Source organism: Lissotriton helveticus, chromosome 4_1 (genome assembly GCF_964261635.1).
Source record: "Lissotriton helveticus chromosome 4_1, aLisHel1.1, whole genome shotgun sequence".
Classification (NCBI taxonomy): domain Eukaryota; kingdom Metazoa; phylum Chordata; class Amphibia; order Caudata; family Salamandridae; genus Lissotriton; species Lissotriton helveticus.
Genome location: NC_136063.1, coordinates 1,050,037,927 through 1,050,056,409, shown reverse-complemented (window position 1 = coordinate 1,050,056,409; position 18,483 = coordinate 1,050,037,927). Strand labels below are relative to the sequence as shown.

Sequence of the window (18,483 nt, the reverse complement as noted above, 5' to 3'; positions counted from 1 at the left end):
TCTAGGATGAACTGTTTGGAGCGCTTACAGATTCTAGTGATGACGAAATCGTTTGCAGTACCTCCAAGGCAGAACCTTCTTCCGATGACGGGGCACTTGAATGCCAGATAAATTGTACTTTTGTCAGTGGGCAAAAGAAACTTAACAAAGATACAGCTACAAAGGAAGGCCCACCACATGTGCTGAAACGTAACAGCAGCAATGAGAGGGATACTGCACTCCAGGTAACTGAATCCCTTTCACCTCATTTGGATAATATGGAAACTGTGTCCAGTAAACGAAAAAAAAGTGTAAAGATAGAAGATCAAGCATTTAACCATAAGCCTTCATCAGGTTTGAATAGTGAGTTGATGCAAATTAAGAGGACACAAAATATAGTATTGACGTCAAATCATCACCAGTCAAAAACCAGTGAACTAGCGCCATCTCAGGAAGAAGCAGGTCCTATTACAAATACACCAGCTCACCATGAAAATGGGGATGAAGAATCAAATAAAGCAATGCAGTCTGAAGGGGACACTTGGAAGAATGATGACCGGTCTGCAAATTTGCAACATAGTTCAGAACTTTTTAATGCACCAATGGAGTCACATGAGATTACCTGCAAAACTGTGCATAGTTTAGTTTTTGAATGCTCTTCAGATATCTTGGCTAATCAAGCAGTTGCAATAAAAGATAAATTTTCTGTCTTTGAGAACTTGTCAGAAAATAGTAACAATGTTTTTTGTGCAAACCGAGACAGATTACCTACCCCAGACGTTTCAGAGGATACCGTTCAAAATTGTGTATCGTTGGATTCCATAAAATTGATAACGGTTAAAGGAAACACATCCTTGGCTGCAAAAGACATGTTTTACCCAGAAAATTCTTGCAAGTCAAAAGTCGGAAAAGACACAAAAAAGAAACTGGACACAGATGTTTCACTGGTCGACCCTCATCAATGTGAAATGACATCCAGCATTGTGGTTCAAGATAAAACAAGTGTAGTAGGTACCAAAATAAGTTCAAGATGCTTATTCGAGCATTCGTATGCCTACTTAGCTCAAAATATTACAAACACTTGTCATAGAGACTGCTTAGAAGGCAAGATCGCAGATAAAGAAATAAGCAGGGAGCCCAACAACTCTAAAAATGATGAAATGGAAATGAATACAGTCTCAGTGGAGGTCATAGCTTCGAATGTCCAGAAGTTAGAAACTATGTCTTCTGCTCCAGTGATATTTAATGAGCAAGGCCCGTCAGATACAGAAAATATAGTTACATCTTTCAGTTCAGTTACACAAACCACCAGGGTGTTTTCGGAGGAAAATGCCGAAAATTATCAGAGTAATAAACCGTCAACCAAACACAGTGTGCATGCAATAGAAAATCATTCTGTCGAATCTACCGGGATTAATTCAAATTCTGCTTTTAAAATTAATTGCATAGAACCTCAAACAGCAGAAGTTGCAAGTGTGACACATGCAGTGCGCAGAATTCATAGTGAAAATGTCAGTGGCCCAAAAAGTTTATCAAACCCTGTAGAAATTAGTAAATCTCTAGAATCGGAACAAAAATGCATCGATAAAATAGCAGTCAATACGAAAGATAATCTAGACATGTGTAAGTTGGTAGAGTCCGCAAACATTGGGCTTTCTGTGCAGTTGATGAAACTACAGACAACTAGCAGTGTGACTTCTGAACAGGATTGCAAAAATCTTGAAATAGAGTTAAGACCTGAATCAAAATCTGAATTTCCCCCACAGAAGATAATTCTGAAAAATGCATTTGAACCATTAGCATCTGATAAGAGAACAGTTGTAACAAAAACCGTGATGGTAGAGCCTGAAGATCCCTGTCTAGAAGCTGGTACATCTTTGCATCCTAAAAATGTATGTGTCTCAAGTGAAATTAAAGCACAGAATCAGAGTGCTGTTAGCTCTTTAAGAGTGTGTTGCACTGGTAAGCTTGCCTCGTCTTTGTCAAAATCTAATACAGGAAGAGAATGTGAAACATTTGAAAAGAAAGCAGAGGTTGACAACTGTGTATCACTTACAAATATAAGAGACAATGTTTTTCCATTAGGACAAACCGAACCTAATCATACAGGAATTCAAATCTCTCACAGTGATGAGGCAAGCAAAATGAATGTCGCAAGACGTGACTCAAAGTTGAATCAAAGTTTGAGTACAGATAGATCCATAGCTCCTGCCACTGTGCCACCTAATGGAGAACAAAATGCTTTAAATACTAAAATGGTAGCTATGCAAGTTGCTAACCTTGATAAAGGTGGTGTACCTTGCATTGACCATGATGCAATTGCCATTCAGTTTGCTATGGAAGCAGGTCAGTATGGTAATTCAATACAGTCTAAGAACATTGTGATCAACACTGTAAACCAAACATCTGCTAAATCTTCCAGTCAACAGTGCATATGTATCGTCAACTCAGAAAAACACCTCCGTGACAAGCACGAGTCTTGCTGCCAAGAAGGAAGAGACTGTGAAAAGGCAGACACTTTTACTCATATTTTACCCATTCTCAATAAGCAGGGGTTAGTGGATGCTCAGGTGAACATATCAACAGGAAGTGAGCAGCCTTCTTGTTCTAGTACTAATGTGATTCCAGGAAAGGACGAGGAATTTTCAAGTTGTGAGCAGAGCGGAATAGAGCACGGAGGCAACCCTTCTAATCTGTTGCCAGAAAATATAAAACATTTCAAATCTGAGCAAAATCATTTGAGTTTTAGCGTGCTTTGTAGGCAGGGTGCAGGTGCACTGCAAAACCTATTCAATGCTACTTCTCTTCCTAGGGATGATAGTAATGGACTTGTTTCAGTAAATATAGCCGTAAAACATTCAGAGGAAACAGACAATACGATGAAAGGGAGACATACTGGCTGCCCTGAGGAAAATGTAATATATCAACATGTGCCCAGTTTTAGGAGTGCCCGAGATCCCACAGACCGAAACATTCATGATAGCACACCCGGTCCAAGCACAATTAAACTAGAGGAAGAGGACTCAGATCTTGAAGATGATTTTCCTGTAAGAAAGGTCAGCAATACAAATCGCCACATCTATAGAAAGCCTAACAGGAAAAAATATATGGATGACATGCTTAAACTAACAAAAATGTTGCAGCGAATAACCACTTTCAATGATCAGGAGGACAGTAAAATGACACCGTCACTAAATGCAGACAAACGTTTTAAGGCTCAACATTTGACAGTTTCTCTAGCCAATGCTGCCATTTCTGAAATAAAACAAACTAACCATCTGAGTGGTATAATGTATACTAAAGTAAAATGTGATCAACAAGCAGCCTGCTCTTTTGATGCCACTTCTCTTGCATCAAATAGTCTCTCCGAATGTAATCCAGAAGCAGACCAGGAGGAAGCATTCAGTGCCAAAATTGTAGATGAAAAAAATGCTTCTTTGATGCTTTCGGTTAAGCCAGACCTACCACCATCTGGAAAACTAGTACAATGCTTAACCGAGGACAGCACCTTAGAAAGTGGTTCTGTTCAGGTTCAAATGTTGGCAGATCATGTACCTGTGACAGGGGATTTTGATGTTAAAAATACTGTTTTGACTATGGACCGGACAGTGGGTGACATTGGGATAAATGTAAAATCTGGAACCGGGGAACTTGAAACTGAGCCACAGAGAGAACATCATCAGACTGATTCTCATCCACCAGGTACAGCACCATTTTGCCAAGGTACTGATGAGCAAGGTTTGGATTTATCTGTAAGAAAGCTGGAACAAAGATTCCTTTTGTCTTCTGGTGGAGAGTCTAATCGTGTGAGCAGTCATGCTGTTCAACCAAATGGAAAAGCAGGTAGTTCTGGGAAGCATTGCATATGGAATATCCCCACTATAGACTCTGACCTTGGGGTTACTAAATACAAGAACAACTATGACTTAAGAAGCTCACACAGGACTCTTCTACCTGAATTCTTTAGTGTGTGTAAAGGTAATGAAAACAATACCTTAAGTAAAAACATCAAGAAAGCATCAAATGTCTTGCTAAATGATTCAGGAATGGCTGCTTCTAAAGCACATACCAGAACAGCTCGTTTCAGGATAGCTCAAGGGAGAGGTAAAGTCAAAGGTCCACTGACTACAGAAAATCAGCCCATAGTTGCCAATGCGGATACTTCTACTAAAACAAAACATTCTCCTGACACTATAAGCAAAGTTAGGTCAGAAATGGGCCCACCATTACCACCTTTACTGCAACCTTTGATAGTTACTCCCCCAAGAACTCTTCGTCCTGTTTCACCTATAATGTCGACCTCCAGTAGGTCTTCTCTACCATCCCCACTTGATGACCTGATTTCTCCTTTGCGTGAAACTCCAGTTGCACCGCTTGTGTCTCCGTTGTCAGATGATCAGAGATACAAATCTCTGTTTACCACTCCTTCTCCCTCAGAAAGGGCCACGAAGAGAATTGTATCATCACCTTTACAGTTTTGTGCAGCAACACCCAAACATGCACTTCCTGTTCCTGGGAGGCTTCCACCTTCCGCAAGTGGAAAAGCACCACCAAGTGTTCCACAGGAGAATTCTGTGAAAATATTAGATTCCATGTATCCTGAACTTTCTGCTCAGGCAAGAACCCTAAACATACTCAAAGGCAATATTCAGCTGAATAGATGTTCACCTGCAGACTGCAAGCACTTACCAGGACCGGTAAATAAAATTACAGGATTCAAAGCCATTACATCTACTTCAACAGCCTTTGTGAAAACAGGAAAGAACTCACAGTTTGATGGCACCAGTGTTGTGCAGCAGGATGTGCAGCTCCACCAACTAACTGCCACTTCACTTAGTGCTAATGGGAAAAGAGCCACAATGACTGGGGCAATGCCAAGAAGTGCGAAAAGACTTTGTTTAGGAATTGAATCACCAAATTTAGATGCCAAGGAAAGTGGATCAAAGTGCTCAAACAAAGAAGTCAATGCTTGTGATAACCAAGCGGACCAAGTTGAAAATCCTTGTCCAGAATTGTCCTCCAGTGTACTGAAGATTTCTGAGGCTAATGATGAAGCTGTGAATAATGCACTTAAAAAGATTGGAGATTCTTGTTTTGACTTGTTGCCTGTCATTAGAAGTCATGTGCATGTCGGAAATATATCTGTGGCTCCCGTAATGCGAGATGAAGAGAAAGAAGTGGTACATGAATGCACTGTTACAAAAAAGGTAAGTCGCTTTCTCATTTATTAATATGGTACTATGTGCATAATTCACTCCTAAGCACTGTTTGTGGTGCTTAACCTGTGTTTCACTAACTCCTGGGTGTGCACAAATCCTACTCAGGGGGTCTGTGACTGCTTAGAAAATTAAATAATTTAACAGATTAATATAGTGTATGTAAAGAAAGAAGCAAAATATAAAGGTGAAAATGTTAAAACGTTCTGTAAATGTGAAGGAATTTGAAATTGGTCGCTGTGACGGGCCGAGCTCAGGGGTGTCGTCTGAAGTGAACAGGCTCACACCAATATGTCGAAGATGGGGTTTTATTTTCCGGTACACGACGTTTTACCGTCGCCAGGGTTGGTAGGATAATATCAGTATCCAAATAAAGACAAGTAAAGAAAAGAAAACAAGGTCCCGTCTCTTCCTAGGGCAAAGTCTTAAATGTGCTTTTTCCTGGATATGGTATTCAAAGCCTTGAGGTAGGGCAGTTCTGGGATTCGGTTCTCCCGCCTTGGTCCTCACCCGGGCTTCTTCCACTCGCAGAGACTCGAAAGTAACAAAGAGAAAGAAAGAAAGAAAGAAAACATGTGTCAATTTCTAGGACACAGTCATGTACCAGAATAGGGAAGGGGGTGCGACACAATTCGTTGTTGGTTTTATGTAATCTACTCCAGGGTGTGCACGTGAGGGAAGGGGGGGGGAGCGGCTTGGACTAACGGAGGACGCAGACACTGGCCGCAAGGTGTTCAGGGATCCTCTCGTCTCCGCCTTCCCACCCAACCCGGCTCCGTACCTGGGAGAGCCACACTCCTCCAGGAGAGTGGCTGGGCGAATAGCGATACCGTTGGCCTCCTGGCATCTCCTCCGGTAACGTCTTCTTCTCTCGGTTTGCGCTCCATCCTAGTCGTCGTCCTCTTCTACGCACGTCTTCCTCACTCGAGCTCCGATCCTCCGACTCTCCCTCCTGCCTGCTCGTCTCTGTGCCTCTTGCTGCCGTCTTTTCCCTGTTAGCGGGTCTCCTGATTGGTTCGTCTCTGGTGACGTAGTCAGGCGGGGCGTTTCCAGTCAGCTCGGGGATCTCCTTAAAGGTATATGCGCCAGTTTCTGGAGATTCCTCAAACCAGACTGCCTCTCTTCCAGCTGCCCAGGTCTCCGGCTGTAATGAAAGGAATCAACAGTTCTCAGCGGGGGCAGACCACAATTCCCTTGCTTCTGTTCCCTCTGATTCGACATATAACGGGGTAGGCAAGTCTGACCCGTTACAGTCGCACAAAATTAAGTTTGTTTACTCATACTGATTCGTTGGTGCAGTACATGTCCATCAAACAGATTATAGTCTGGACATCAAATTTCCTACATTGAATTTAGAAGAGCTCTAAACTTCTGAATAATATTGTTTTTTTTGTTTGTTAGTGACTTAAATAAAATATTTCTTCATTTGTGTATTTTTTTGATAAAAGCTTTTCTCTGTAATTTGTTGTATTGTTTTGCAATTCAGATCACACTAGAGGCATACGCTTGGGTCCTTGGCTTCCAGTAATGCCTCAGTGGGGGGTCATTGGATCCCAACAATTATTCAGTGGGGGTCTCCCCATTCCAGTAATGATTAAATGGGAGTCAACAGAAGTCAGATTGCAGAAGTAAAAGGTTAAAAACCATTGTACTAGGAGATATGCCTTAATTTGTAGTTATTTTGTCTGAATGATAGCTTCTCGGACCCCACAAATTGCTGTAACACCTTTGTATGAGCATATTCACCTTCATTACTCCTTTGAGGGGGGGTGGGGGGGTTGTAGAGCAATTAAATCTGGCACCCATAACTGGGAAAGTTCTTTGTTGCACTCGATTTTCTTGATGACACCCTTTGGAGATCAATGCCTGTCAATCGACTCCCAGCTGCAAAGGCCTCAGTTCTCCTTTAGACTTGTGCCCTCTGAATCTTACACAACTTCATTGTGGAGAATGTACACATGGTGATAGAACGGATGCCCATCCAGTACTGTCACTAATGCCACACAAAATGTCCGTGGTCCAATCACCACAAGGTGTGTAATGTCTGCCCTGACCATGACGATTCCGTTTGTGTTGCCTGGCTTGCCTTTTGGTCGCAGAAGATCCTCCAGTACCGACAGGAGAAAAGATGCACCAACAATCCAATGACAACACACCTGACAATTTCAGAGAACAGACCCCCACATGATATCGAGGAATGTGAGGAGAACGGCCCTTCAGGCAAGACACTGCACCAACTATCGCCCTGCCCAGGGGCAGTCTTCTCCAGCAGTTCTGACCAGGAGGAAGAAGAGTAGGTTCCCTCCATCTTCTCAATCACTGCCCTTAAACAAAGATGTTGGGCAGGGTCATATCGGACACACTTGCTAAGCCTCTTGAAAGGTCTCACACTCTGGTAGATTACCGCCTCGGGGGAGGGCGGGGTTGTCTGACGTAGAGTCCTGTGCCAAAACCAGCTCAGCTGCTAGGGCCTCTACTCACTTCAGGCTCTGTTGACACCGAATAAGGCTGGGAACGAGAGAGCTCCCATTCAAGGTCCTTAACGCTCCCTGGCCGTCAAGCTCCACATTTTCACAGATGCCTCGACTTTGCTCGAAACTGAATGCGCCTTCGATACCGGCACACACGACATCTTTATCTCTGAGGCCTAGAATGATGTGGAACTCCGAACAACTGATCCTACAAAGACTGCAGGAGAAGCTGGATGCGAGGCAAGCAAGACCCTGTATTCATCTCCTGACTGGAAAGAGTTTAGCGACTCCAACTCCACCGAAACCTGTTGCAAAATAACAAACATGCCTTTAAGGAAGAGCATGCAGTAGAGCCTGTGCACAGGCCAAAGGACATAGAGACAGAGGCATTTGCTCTCCCCATGTTTCTCCTCCTCCACCACTGCCTCCTCATCCTTCCTTCTCCCCCCCTACCCCCCCCCCCCCCCAACCATTTTCACCACCACTTATGCCTCTGTCAGTCACCAGAGTGATCTCTACATTCTTCATCTGGCCTGACAGCCCCTTCTATCCCACTGATCCATATGATTCACACTTCGAAACACAGCTCACAGACAATCTGTGGGACAAATGATGTCGATCCCACAGGGGACCCAGTCCTGGATCTACCTTAATAGCACATCTCCCCTGATGACAGGAGCGTAGCTATCATTGGTGCAAGAGGTGGAATGACGCTCGGCAAGAGCCCTAATGAGCCCTTGAATACAGACAATTGCTATCTATCTGATAGAGATTTTTAACCACACATTCCTGATCTATAAATAGTCCCCAGATATCGAGTGATTTACAAATGATATGGCTGAGGCCCAAAAAATCGCAGTAATCACATTTAGTGAATTTTGGTCACAGTCACGTGGTGCACAAGATCTAGAAGACCAGCCTTCTAATCTTCATCACAGGAGTATCACATCATATTACCATCATTTGAAAACGGTCAGCACACACAATTTTCTTTGTATCCATTTGATATATGGAAGTTTTAATTCACAGTATATATGAAGTTCATTCACATATATTTCTTTTTCACAGGAATGTCTTTATTCAAATCTTCTTAACACCGATTTTCACACCGCAGCCAACTCATTTCGTCTCTGTACAAGATTTCTTCAGGGCTACAAAAATGCAGACAACACATATATAATTAAAATCAAATACAAAAACAAAATGTATATATTTTTTAAAACAACGGCACAAAGCATGATTCCTCAGTACAAAAAGCTTGATTCTTTTCCTGATCCTTTTTCAGACCTTACTAACAAGTCAAGTCAAGTCAAAGGTATGTTTATTATGACCTTAGTCATTTAAACAGGTGCAAGCGAGTATCAAAAAGTTAAAACGATGAGCTCAAATCATTTAAAACATTATCACAATAAAATCCATCACATATTAGTTAAAACTCTTACACACGCTTCATCCTTTGTCGACGCCCTTAAAATTGTATTTTAGTTAACATTCCACAGTTATGACAGTAAAGAAAAAAAAAACCCATTCTACTTCCTTCGGCTAGACTAGTTTCATTGATTTAAAATGCTTTAGAATATACCTGTTATTCCCGATTTCTTAGCTCACTTAATGCTGCTTTTATGTATTTCCCAAGAGCAATCGCAATGTCGATAGTGGGTATTTCAGTTAACAGGTTGGCTGCCTGCGCTCTAGAGCTTATATCATATTTTAGGAACACGGGACGTAACCACAGTTTCCGCTGTTCCAGTAAAAACAGACAATCAAGTAGGATGTGTACCAGGTCTCCTTTGCACCCCAGATTACATTTACAACATCCATTTTTATCTAACAATTTATTTTTCAGATCTTTATTTGTTAACAATGGGTTTAGACCAACCCTCAGCCTTAAGAGCTCCTGCCTAAGTCCGCGGTTGGGCAGGATGTCTAGGTAGGGGAACCAGTTTTCATTTAGCCATGCGCCCATCATATATGTTATTGATTTCTTTTTCGCTAGATATTCCATATCGGACAATCCCGATATTTCCTTCCCCTTTGATTTCAACTCACTCCTAGTACAAAGGAGTTGATGAGTTTCCTGGTTTACCTCTACCTTTAGTTTTTTACAGATTTGCGTAACTCTTTCCCTGCACATTTTTGCCCATTTTAGGTTACTCGTTTGGATTTCCTTCTTGCACCATTGTGCTACTTTTTGTCCCTCGGGGTCTTCCAGACGTTTCCATAGTCTAAGTATTGCCATTTGAGTTAATGTCTCCCAGGACTTTGTGCCTATTTCCCTTCTTATGGCTTGCACCATCGCAGATTGTGGGAGAGAGAGGAGTCCTTTGAGGCATTTACCCTCTACCAAGTCCCAGGCTCCTTTACCGCTCAAATAAAGGATTTCTGCCCCATACAGCACTTGGGGGGGTATCATTGCCTCAAAGGCCCTTAGCATTGGTCTGTGCGACATCTCACCGTAATCCCTGTTGAACATTTTTAGGCCACATATCGATGTGTGTGCTTTGGCTTTTTGTGTATCCCAATGCATGTCCCATTTTAGGCTTTTGTCGAACCAAATGCCTAGGTAGCGATACTCATTCACCGTCTCCAGTTTGAGCTCCCCTAGGTACCAATTGAATCTGGTTAATTTTTTCCCAAAGCAAAGTACTTTAGTTTTATCCAGGTTGACAATAAGAAATTTATTAGCACAGTATGCGTTGAAGGCATTGAGCTTACGCTGGAGGCCTATTTCTGTCTGATCTACAATAACAAGGTCGTCTGCATATAGTAGGCAGGCCACCTTGTTTCCGTTCATTCTGGGACTTGCACTACCCTCGACCTCTAGATGGGCCGGGAGGTCTGACAGGAATAAGGAGAATAACTGCGGCGCTAACACACACCCCTGTCTTAGGCCGTTTCTGATGGGTATTTTTTGCGTTAAGGAGCCCTCCGTATCCTTGATGACTTGCGCCCAGTTCTCATTATGTAGTTCCTTTATTATTGTCAGGAGGTCACTCGGGATGTTTACTTTAAGTAATGCTTCCCATAGGCACGCACGATCAACCGAGTCAAATGCGGCTCGGAAGTCGACGAAACAACAGCACAACTTGCCATTTTGTTCCGTTGACTTCTTCGCCAATGCCCACAGTGCAAACCCATGGTCTATAGTCGAGTGCCCTTCCCTGAAACCTCCTTGCTCTGTAGGGACAATCTGGCGCTCTTTTACCCATATGTTGAGTTGCTTCAGTACAATTTTAGAGAAAACTTTCTCTCCTATATCAAGGAGGTTAATCAGGCGGTAGTTTTGTGGTGCCTCCATGCTACCTTTCTTATGGATTGGCCTAATTATGGCACCCTTCCAGTTGGCTGGCATTTTGCCTTCTGTTAGTATTGTACCAAACATCTGAGCAAAGAATCTTGCCCACCAGTTTATGTCTGACTTTAAAATTATTGCTGGGAGGTTGTCCGGACCTGCTGCTCTGGATAATTTCAGCTCTCTTATTGTATCTTCTACTTGTTTTACGCTAAATTTAGCTTTTAGGTCTGCTGATATTTCCTGCCATTTATGTGTCACTACCTGGTTTGTGGTGGCTCTTGCCCCATACAATTCCCTAATATACTTTTCCCATTCGGCCTCACTAACTACACATTTTAGTTCCCCTTCTGGGGGGCTAAATGCTGCCTTTACCAATTTCCAGAATTGTCTTAGGTTTTTATCCTCAATTGCTTCCAGCAGGTTTGACCAGCATTTCTCTTTAAATGCCCTTTTAGCGTCATTTACCATTTTTTTATACTCTCTTTTTAAGCGGGTTACCTGATCCTGTCTCTCCTGGCTGAAGTTCTTTTTTTGTTTTCTTTGTGCTGCCCGGATCTCTCGTTTTTTGGATTGACACTCTACTGAAAACCATTTTACTCTACTGGGTGGTTTACGACTTGTATTTTTGAGTCTTTTCAGTTCAATTCTTAAACAACAGACAACTTCATCTAATTTACCTATGAACCAGTTCAAGGTTTTGTTCTCCAGATTTTCCGGCTTTATTTTAATTTGCATAGCTAGCAGTTTTGCCTGATATTCCTCCGTGAGTCGTGTCGTCACACGTCTAGGATACTCCACCTCCTGGGTGATCACTTTATCTCTGGGTAAGCTTCTTCCCCCTTGTATTTTTAGATATAGAAGAATGTGGTCGCTAATCTCTTTTTGTTCCAACCTAAATTCCCGTACTTGGGGGAAGTTCCAGGCATGTAAAAACATATAATCAATCGGGCAGTTCTGAGAGCCTACTTTAAAAGTTTTCCCTGCTGGGCAGTCGTTCTTCATTCTTCCATTCAGGCATTGGAAACCCCTGCCTCCTAGGAAGTATACCAGAGCTGCTTCATGTTTTGATATCTCCCCTACTGGGAACCTTGCTGGGTTTATACCAAACACCTCTAACATTTCTCTGTTCCAGAGCTCCGCCTTTTTTGGGTTAAGTTTATGATTGAAATCCCCCATTATTATCACGGTATCCAATACATATTTTTCTGCAACAGAATCTACATCTTCTTTAAACAGCTTCATCTCCTTCTCATACTCTGCCCCATTCTCCCACTGCATGTATACATTCATTATAGTCAGCATTTTATACTTCTTTTCCACTGTCAATAATTCTATTCTGCTAGTCTGAACCCATTTACATTTCATTTTTATCAGTTTTACTTCTCTGAGCACTTTCGTTGAAATCAAAGTCATTAAACCACCCGACGGACGACCAAAGTTCTTTTTCTTGGCCGGGCAGTTTAGTTGTAGGTATCCTTCATTAAACGGGGTTTCGTCACATGACCAGGTCTCTTGCAAGCAGGCAATGTCCACTTTATTTACTATCTCCTTTATAGTTTCTCTCTTTTTCTCATTGCCTAGCCCGTTTACATTCCATGACAGGAGACCTAGACTTTGTGACACCCCCTCATCCTATTCTATCTCACTCATACCTCCCTCATCTCCCTCGGCCTCCGTATGACTCCTGTTTAAATCGAACCTTGGGCTGCTGCAGTGTGACCAATTACCCCATTGGACTTCGTTTCCTGTATTGTCTATTTCTATATTCAGACAGCTTTGGTTCCCTTCCTCGTCTTTATATAATCTCACCTGTCTTCTCCCTAAACCTGCATGATGCTTTAGGAAGGTATTGTCATTGGGGGCTTTTACTTCCCACTCCGGGATTATTCTTATTCCCAGGTGGTTTATCTCGCTAGTTGCTTTGAGGATTGCCATTTTTACCATGACTGAATGTAATGATACTTTTGTTATTTCTTTACCATTTCTGGTCTCTACAAAGCCAATTTGCCGGAGATCGCTTGTACTGATCCCACTAAGGCTACTACATTCTGCAAAGACTTTCAAGATCTGTGCTCTGTTCAGGGGGTTCCTTTTCCTATTCGTACTCCCATTCGTACTACCCCTTTTCCCCGACTGCATATGGTCCAAATACACCCATTTACTTTTATCTCTCTCTTGTACTTTTTTAGGGGTGTCATATTGGAGCTGTCTTGCCTTTGGTCCCTCTGATCGCCGCCCGATATTTCCCGTTCTTGGAATTACCTGGACTAGAGGGCTTATCGCTCTATTACCCCTATTTGGGTGTCCTAAGGCTACGCTTACTTTCTGTTTCGTAACACAGGGTGTTAATGGCTTCTCTTTTATGACCTTCGTTCTCCCATTTTTTCTTGGGTTTATCGGGGACGTTCTTGGGTTATACTCCTTTTGCCTTGGTCTATTTGGTGCCTCTATCTGGGCTGTTGATTTTAGGTCTGCCTGTGCCTGTGCTTCCCTCCCTGCTGTCCTCCCATTTTTCTTTACTTTTAAGGCTTGTTCTCTCTTCTTTCTACCTCTACACTTATGGGGGGCCCCTGTAAACACCCCGCGCCTTTTTATCAACATTGGGCGTCTGGAGATGTATACATTTTCAGATGCTTCCATAGAGTCATTTGATGTCTTTTGGATTGTTGGATGTGGGGATCCTACTGGACTTCCCGCGGATACCTCCACCAGTTCCATCTCTACCCTTTCATCAATCGAATGTTCAGTGACAGAAGTGCTTTGCATCCTCGGCATTTGGTTCTTTATCCCCACTAGTTCCTCTTCGATCCTTTTTAGGTTCGATTTCTGGGCTTTCAATACTCCATTATTTGATAGAGTAACTTCAAGGATTCCTTGTAACGTCTTTTGTAGTATCAATATCAGGTCCACCAATGAAGGAGTGGGTGTTACGGAACACTCCGGGTCCAGTGTGTGGACTCTGCCTGGGTTTGTATGATGACCTGTTCTTATGGGTTCACGCTGTTGGGTTGAATTGTTGGTACCATGTTGTTGAGGGGAATGGGCTGGCTCCCCGCCCCAGATTAGGCTCTGGCTCTGTATTCCATTTCCCCTTGGTTCCTCATTTGCCAGTGACTGTAATGAAAAAAGTTTTGGTGACGATGAGAGCCGGGGAGCTGAGATGTGGATATTTTGGCTCTGGAGCGTCAGGTTTATTAATACGGAATCCTCCATTCCTACTTCCATATCGGGATTCACCACTACTGCTTCAAACCTTCCTACTCCTTCCGCACCATGTTCTTCCGTATCTTCCTCGGGGTCCGGTCTTATTACTGGCTCTAAAGGTTTGTAGTGTTTCCCTACAAAATCCTTTATAGCTTTGGAGGTTAGCGTATTGTCTTTCTGTTTAGAATTTGTTTGGTCCCCTTCCCTTTTAGCCTGTTTGGCGTTTTTATTTACCCTTTTGACTTTCCTTTTCTTGCGCCGCCCTTTATTATTCTCTATATGTGAGGCCTGGCTTTCTTGGCTCTCTTCCGCAGATATTGAGCCCTCTGTTATTTTGCTCTTCTCTGGGCTATCTTCTTTGCGCATCGTTTGCCCTTTTTTCGGTCTCATTTCTCAGTTAGGTTGCCTAATGTGTGATGCAGCTATTTCTCGTTTCGTGCGGTCGTTTCTCAGATTTAAAAGTTTAAAAAGGAGTAGCTGTAACTTTACACTTACCTCTGTTGTGCCTTATGCCCACCGGTTAGCCTGCCTGCCGCCTCTGTGCTCCTCTCTTGCGGTGTCTTTTGGCTTTTTCCTCGCCTAGTTCTCCTTATATTGTTTCCACTCACGTTTTAGTTTTCAAAGTTCACCGGTTTTCCGTTTTCTCTGATGCTCCCTCTCTTCTTCCCCCCTTACAGCAGTGTCTCTGGTGATTTCTGGGCCTCCTATTCACCAGACTGTCCGCTTGTGGTTCCGTGGGGGTTGGAAGCTGCCTAATACTAGGTAGGTGCTCACGAGTGCTGGGTATTGTACTTTCCAGTGCAGCCAGGGGTGACTAGGGTGCTCTCCCAAACTGCACCCCACGCTGCCCCTGCACTGCCCCGCACTCCGCTCCGGTTGTCCTGGGTGCAGGATGCTAATATTCTCACCCCCTTGAGGCTGCCAGTTCGCTCCCGGATGGCTACACGTCGTTTGCTACGACGCACCGTCGGTCCCCAGGCAATCCCCAAACCTACTCCGCCCCCTCACTATACTACGCGTTTGTCACGCGCTGCGTGTCCGGGGGGGCTAGAGTGACTAGAGGGGAATCCGGGCTCACCGGTGATTTTCTGTTAGGCGTCCTCCTCCAAACGGACCGGCGCTCTCCTCCTCCGCTGGGTCCGCTGGGTCCGTGGTGTGTGAGGTTGCTCGGCGCTCCGCGATCGGCTGGTCGGGTCTGTCAGGCAAGGCAAGGCTAGGCAGGGCTAGACGACAACAGAGTCTAGAAAACCTTACTAACATTTTCTCATTATTTTCTGCTATATGCATACCATATACCAATGGTATATTTAACGCAACATCATCTTATCAAAAACATCAAGGCTACACTTAGTCTCTTGTCGTTTACGTCAGATCCAATTTAAACATAACATTTTATATCAAATTCAACCTAAATGAATAATGGAAAGCATTTTATTTTCAGTGGGATTCTGACTAATGTTTATTCTAGACTTTACCTCAAGCAATTCTTACTTTCCAAAGACATCCAATATTTTATAATCCAGCTAACCATGGGAGTATAGACCTTATTATCCATCCCTCCACATCAGATGTTATCAAAACAATATTTTGTCTTACTTTCAAATAATATTATGCATGGCGTCATTACATCATAAGACACCCCCTGACTCCCGGATCTACCACAATGTGGATTGTTTAGGGCTACTGACAAAATTATACACTCATTACTCTCATATTTGTAACTACCAATCTAGTCTAACAAAAGTGAGGGATTGTATAGGCAATTATTTAACAGCTCATTCTTCTTAAGAAGCCACTACCACCGAACCAATGACAGTTACATAAGGATGTTAAACCCTCTTTGTTTTCACTACAATGACACCAAATCGGGGATCGTACGTAAGTTTGCCATTTCTTTCATGTGTAGCCATAAATCCTGATACATTTTGATCATCAAATTATGGCTTCTTAATATCCTAATCACTCGAGTCAAAAGCCCCCCAAAAACGATATCTGAAAGAGACAATTAGTTATAGATTCCTTACCTTAGAATTACCCCAGGTGTCAGACTGGATCCAGAGAATATTTTGGCAACAGTACCCCTGCGCGTGGAAAGCTGGCGTCGATCGGCTCCGCGTTAGTCATTGGCGTCGTGGTCGCCGGGATGACTTTGTGGAAGTACTTAGACGCCGCACTCAAGAGCTGATGTCAGTACTTTCTTTTTCCTCGCCATCCTGCGCAGATCCGAAAAAGTGGTACCTCTAGTCACTGTTTGAGTGAATTTTTGCCGACTTTTGTCAATATCGTTTTTGAGTCTTCGAGTCCTGGTGTGCATCAGGGATGCCCGGTTTCAAGGCTTGCCGTTCCTGCAGTGGGTTGATGTTGGTGATGGATCTGCACCGCGTGTGCCTGTTCTGTCTGGAACCTGACCACGATACCAAGTCGTGTTCCGACTGCCGTACCATGAATCCAAAGTCTTTGCAGGAGCGGTCCTGAAAGCTTCTCAAGGCCCGGCAGTCCGCTCCGCTTGAGGTCCCGATCGCGTGGGAGGTCAAGAGACTGGTCGTGGAGCCACCACCACCAGTCCTCTTCCAAGTCTTTGCACTCCTCGGGTAAGTCGAAGCCCAAGAAGAAGTCGAAGAAGCATCGTCTACTTCTCCCCGTCCACCGGCCGATGCGACTAGGGATGCAGGTGGTGCCCCTCCCGCTGCTCCGCGTGCCGATCCCACTGGGTCGACTCAGTTTCCCTCCCTTCCCGGGACCCGGTGCGACCCCTGCCCAGCTGCCAAGTTTCTACGAAGCGATGCATGCCATCTTTGGGCAGACCGTCTCCACCTGCGCACTTTCGGTCCCGCGGACTCAATTGGGGGCCCTGGGCCTTTGGCGGCTTCGGCCCCAGCACCGCAGGGTTCCATTGTATCCAGGCCTGGATCCAGATCGGCGCCGGTTGACCTGACCACACCTCCCCCGGCGCAGATTCCACAGGCACCACATCCGCAGCCAACGCCGGTTGTGTCCCCAGCCAGCATTGACCCCGGCCTCCGCCCGACGTGAACATGGAGCCGGACCGACGTCGACCGACGTCTGTTCCGGCGCCGACGGGTACTTTTTTGCCCTTGTTCGACCCTGGTTCTTTTAGGCCAGATTGGCAACCAGGGGAGGGTGAGCAGGACTGGGAGGGTCCCGGAGACCCTTTAACTGACCAGTTAGAATATGATCCGGACTGGTGAGAGGAGTTGGGGGAGGGATGCCAGTGGTCTGGAAACTTCCCCAGACCATGGCATGTTGTCTCCTCCTACCATGGCTACGGAGGAGGGAGCTTCTTATGCAGTGGTGTTGCATAGGGCAGCAGAGGCTCTCAACCTCTAGCTACCTATGGTGGCGGTCAGGATTAACCTCCTGACGAAGGTGCTTCAACCAGCTGCGAGCTCTTCAGTGAAGTCCTCACTGACATCGTTTTGGGCACTTGGTCCAAGCCCAACACAGGGGCTCCTGTATATAGGATGATCGCCAGACGCCACCGCCTGGCTCCGGGCGACCCCTCTTTACTCTCCCAACACACCTTCCCTGAGAGCTTGGTGGTCCAAGCCTCTACGTCCGAAGGCGCATTCCCTAGTGCACCACCTTATAGGGAATCCAAAAAGCTGGACCACCTTGGGAAGAAGATGTTTTCTTCCTCCAGCTTGGGACTGCGGTCGGTAAACACTGCATGTCTGTTAGGCAGTTACACCCATGCGGTGTGGGATACGGGTGCGCAAGTTCTGCCCCAGTGCCCGGAGAAGGCCTGGGCCGTACTCTCCCGTGCAGTTGCCGAGGGGAGAGACGCAGCCAAGTTTACCATTCACTGTGGACTGGACACCACCGACTCGCTAGGCAGGACAATTTCAGCGTCAGTAGCCCTTCGACGCTACGCCTGGCTGAGGTCGACTGTTTTTTTATGGGCTGTCCAAGCTACCCTTATGGACATGCCCTTTGATGGCCGTTCACTGTTAGGCGACAAGACAGACAACGCACTAGAGCGCTTTTAGGACCCTCTGGCCATGGCCAAGTCCTTGAGCCGCTCTACTACCCGCCCTGCGCAGTCTGCTTTACTCCCCTTTTGTGGCTACAGAAGGGGTGCCCCGCCATGTTCCGCCCAGAGCCACAGGCCGGCGCTAGCTTCTCAGCCCTTGCACGGCCTGGGGTGTGGTAACCACCGCTGTAGGTCTGAGGGCCAGCAAGCCGGCCAGTGCACCACAGCCCCCTCTGCAGCAGCCTCCATACTCTCCTAGTCCGACCTTTCAGGGCCACCAATCGCCAGTGGGTGGCAGGAGTCGCCATCACCTCCCCTGCTGGCGCA

At 44.9% G+C, this 18,483-nt stretch overlaps 1 protein-coding gene across 3 annotated transcripts in view; it reads left to right on the top strand.

Moving 5' to 3' along the window:
* ICE1 (interactor of little elongation complex ELL subunit 1) overlaps nt 1–18,483 on the top strand; it is a 1,011,762-nt gene that overhangs the window by 575,579 nt on the left and 417,700 nt on the right. For all 3 annotated transcript variants that reach the window (XM_078687642.1, XM_078687643.1, XM_078687644.1), the window contains one exon: nt 6–5,186. In XM_078687642.1, the coding sequence (XP_078543768.1) occupies nt 6–5,186 (5,181 nt within the window). The remainder of the gene's footprint in view (nt 1–5; nt 5,187–18,483) is intronic.